The 4,009-nt window shown below is 32.4% G+C and overlaps 1 protein-coding gene across 1 annotated transcript; it reads left to right on the top strand.

The window, feature by feature from the left end:
- On the top strand, positions 1-2,588 carry LOC143082688 (uncharacterized). The gene is made up of 4 exons (XM_076258499.1): positions 1-510; positions 732-902; positions 1,345-1,623; positions 1,933-2,588. Exons 1-4 carry the CDS (start codon positions 46-48, stop codon positions 2,428-2,430), a joined length of 1,413 nt encoding a protein of 470 aa, XP_076114614.1. The 5' UTR covers positions 1-45; the 3' UTR covers positions 2,431-2,588.
- The last annotated feature ends 1,421 nt before the right edge of the window (positions 2,589-4,009 follow it).

Here is a 4,009-nt window from a genome sequence, read left to right as displayed (position 1 = left end):
TCTATCAACCATTTTAGTTAGACTGAAGTTTGTAACATAACAAAAATGGCTAGCACAGCTAGTTTACATGTTCCACCAGGGGGATTGTTAGAAATAATATTTTCCTTTGATACCACGGGTTCAATGTCATCGATATTAGATGAAGTTCAAAGCCGACTGCAAGATATGATACAACGCTTGCAATCTGACATTCCCGGAATCAGAATAGGGGTTATTGCACATGGCGACTATTGCGACAAGGATGTCTTTTATTTAACAAAAGAAATTGACCTGTGTCAAAATGTTGGTGAACTCTGTCAGTTTGTACAGAATATTGAAGGTACCGGTGGAGGCGATGAGGATGAATGTTACGAGCTCGTTCTGCGCATGGTTCGACAAAAAAGTTCATGGACTCCAGGTTCACAAAGAATTCTTGTGATGATAGGTGATGCTAATCCACATGAACCAAGCTATGAACAGAATGTGGACAATATTGATTGGAGAGAAGAATTAAAACTTATGAAATTATCGGTAATTGATATACATTAGCAATAGTTAAGACAGCAAATTTTAAAGAAGAAAACACTTTAAAATTCTAAATATATATGTTTATATGTGGAAATTTCAAATGTAAAAACATCATGACATAATTTAATTATGTTGAAAAGAAAATAGTGAAACAAAAGTCTATAATTGAGTTATTATTATGTAATATTCTACTTTTTTTTCTTAATTCTGTATTTAATTTTCAGGGTATAAAAGTGTATGGGGTTCAGGTGTTTAACTTTGAAGGAGTTGACGAGTTCTACAGAAGTTTAGCAACAGGAACTAACGGACATTATCTTAAATTAACAGAATTTTCAAACATTTGTGATCTAATGATGGCTATTTGTTACGCTGAGCGAGGGGAAGACTTCTTAATGGTAGGTTTGTTAGTTAGAAATCCTACGGCATGCATATAATGCTCCATCTTCGCTAGTCAAGGGATACGATCCGCTCCCCTCAGCTAGCCAAGGGATACGATCCGCTCCCCTCCTCTTCAAGAAGAGGGGAGTTGTAACCCTTGACAAGCGAAGATGATTATACTCAAACACAGGAAAATTAAAAAAAAAGAGTCAGTAATAGCAATATGTTTATTGAAACGTACGACAATATATGCTAAGAAATGATTAAACTGACAAAAAAAATCAAATATATATATATATATATATTAAAAAAAGAGTTACAATACAAAAAAATATATCACAAAAAAAAACTCACATAAAACCGTTAATAAAAGAAAAAAAAAAATACACTAGGCTTGGTAGTATGTTATTTTCAAGGTTGCAGTTCCATGCCTTTACTTATTTTTTTTTTAAATTTCAGAACTATGAAAACGAAGTCCGGTCACGTTTTGGTACATCTGAGAACGTTCCGAAAGATGTAGAAGGTTTATTCGGGACTTTACGGAGAGGTGACTCCACTAAAAGTACAACAAGCGGAACGACAGTCATAGTTCATGGTCCACCAACTTCCGCTAAAATTGCAACAGTGATACCAATTTGTAGAAAACGCAAGGCATCTGTTATTCCAACGGACACAAAAGCAGTTGATTATAACAATAATACTCAAAGGAAGAAAGCAAAGTTAAAACGGCCATTAAAGGTGTGTATATATTTGAAGCATCTTTTTAAATAAATTTCTTAAATATATATTTGAATGTATTATTTTACATGATATGTTGAACTTTCTTATGACGCAATAACAAGTATTAAAATAATAGATCTATACAAGATAAAATATATACAATTAAATTTTATGCATTATAGAAGGGTAATATGCTTAGTTTTTGCCTATATAAATATAAAATTTATAAAATAATTTGGTTTTTTTTAAGTAAGAAATTTCGTATGTAAAATGTAAATAAAAGCTCGATATAGAAGAAAAGTAAATAAAGAACTTTCTATTTTGTAGGAATTTAGGGAAAGCTTGAGTACAACACAATTCGATAAAAGGTGTTCATGTAAATCGTCCACCAGATGGCGTCTTGTTTACTCCCCTGAAGACCTTCATACAAATGAGTTCAAGACTCGTCGATTATACAATGCAAACAGGTACTGGAAGAAAAAGATAGCTTTTAAAAAGCTTTCAAATGACAAAGGTGTTTATGAACTAGCAGTTCAAACCACACCAGGTAGAAAACTGCATGTTGTATACAGTTGTGTGTTCGACCAACGGAGATCGAAGTTAATGCAGACGACTAATTGGGAAGATGTTTTATTTCAGTCGAAATATCAGAAAAGTAGAATTATGCGACGCGTAAGGAAAGTATCTGCGAATCATGGGTGTCGTGTATTCTTAAGGCGAATGAAATACTCAAAGAAGACAGTTGAAGTTGTTAGTAAAATAGATTTTGCATGGAAACCTGTTAATTCAAGGAAATTGGTTAAAAATAAAGTTGAAATTTCTTAGCATATTTGTTTGTTACAATCATTTAGTCATTTAAGAATTTCATAGGTTCACCCGGCTCATTTTGTTTTACTTTTGTGCAATATTTGACAAGTTCATGAAGTTTGTAATTTATGTATTCATCTGTTTTGTTTATAATAAAAATACATGTAAATTGAAAAGTTTATCTTAATTGTGAAGAACAACAGTTGACTAGAGCTTTCTTTTTAGAGCAAATACACTTTTATAATCACTATAATTGTTCTATTTAGAAGAAGCAAAATCGTGTTTATAATGTGAAGTTGCATAATTTAATCTTACATTAATTTTACTTTACAAATAAAATCTATTAAAATGAATGAAAGTCTGGAGTTGCAGACAACAGCATTAACGTTCTGAGCGCGTTTCTGTCTCAACATTAATATGGAACACTTATAAAGAAAGAAATTAAAAAGTCAAAGTAACACAAAACAAAAACAACAACTTAATAATACCAAAAAGAAAGATTAGTCAACTACAGTACTATGAGGTCAACTTTTACTGATAGATAATGTGTGAACATCACAAACTAAAGCAACAGTAGTTTACCGATGTTGAAATCTCATATATTGAATAAGAACAGAACAAATTTAAGTAGGAAACAAACAAATCGTAAGAACTTCAAATATTCGAAACCGTGAACAGATTAAGCATCGAAGAGATGTTCTAATTACCATTCCGGATCATCTGAGATCACCCCTAGTTTTTGATGGAGTTTGTGTTCCTCAGGCTTTTAGTTTTATATGTTGTATTTTGTGTACCAATATTTGTCTGTTGGTTGTTTTCCTTTTTAGCCATGGCGTCGTCAGTCTGTTATCGTTTTGGGAATTTGAAAGTCCCTCTGGTATCTTTGGACTCTCGTTTATTCATTCTTATGTATTAACCATCTTTCATCATGGAGATATTCCGCTTGTGGTAGCTAAAATCTCGTCATACTTTAAAATTTCCTCGTTAATGACATAAATACTACACATAAGCAATACATCGAGTGGCGCATTAGAGGAGCAGGAACTGATTGTTACTACGTAGTACCTTAGTTCTTCTTCTTCTTCCGAATACGGAAGTAGACTCCTAGGTAGGAGTGTAAAACTTCCCGGAACTTGTGTGCTATGTACATATGAACTTAATTTAAAAATAATATGACAAAAAAAAATCATTAACAATAACATATATATATATTATGTACAGTGGCTTTGTAGTTTAATAAGTTGTTGTGGATTCTTCAAATGTTAGAGTGGATATGCCACTTTTGAAGGATTCCAGGGTGTCAGACATGCCTATTGCTTCAGGTAGTGAGTTCCAGTCCGAAACAGTGCGAGGATACAATGAAAATTTATAGAAATCTTTATTTGTTGATATTTGCCTAAATGTATGTTTCCCCCTAGTACGTCTATCAGATATTGTTAAATTGTCCTTAGGAACTTCCCCCCAATTTATTATAGTTAATCTAGCTTTTTTTCCTTCTTATTTCTAAATTTTCCCATTCAAATGATTTAATTAAATTTGAAACTGCTCCAGGTGATCTGTCTTTATAATCATTGAAGACAAACCTGGCTGCCTTACG

This window comes from Mytilus galloprovincialis, chromosome 7 (genome assembly GCF_965363235.1).
Source record: "Mytilus galloprovincialis chromosome 7, xbMytGall1.hap1.1, whole genome shotgun sequence".
Classification (NCBI taxonomy): Eukaryota; Metazoa; Mollusca; class Bivalvia; order Mytilida; family Mytilidae; genus Mytilus; species Mytilus galloprovincialis.
Note: the sequence above shows the minus strand (reverse complement) of the source record. Positions and strands in the feature narration are given on the sequence as shown.

What these genes read in the sequence shown, in the direction of transcription:
- LOC143082688 (XM_076258499.1), top strand. Translation starts at nt 46, where the DNA reads ATGGCTAGCACAGCTAGTTTACATGTTCCACCAGGGGGATTGTTAGAA. An exon ending in GAGGGGAAGACTTCTTAATG is followed by an intron (nt 903 to 1,344) that starts GTAGGTTTGTTA and finishes TTTAAATTTCAG; the next exon opens with AACTATGAAAACGAAGTCCG. An exon ending in AGTTAAAACGGCCATTAAAG is followed by an intron (nt 1,624 to 1,932) that starts GTGTGTATATAT and finishes TCTATTTTGTAG; the next exon opens with GAATTTAGGGAAAGCTTGAG.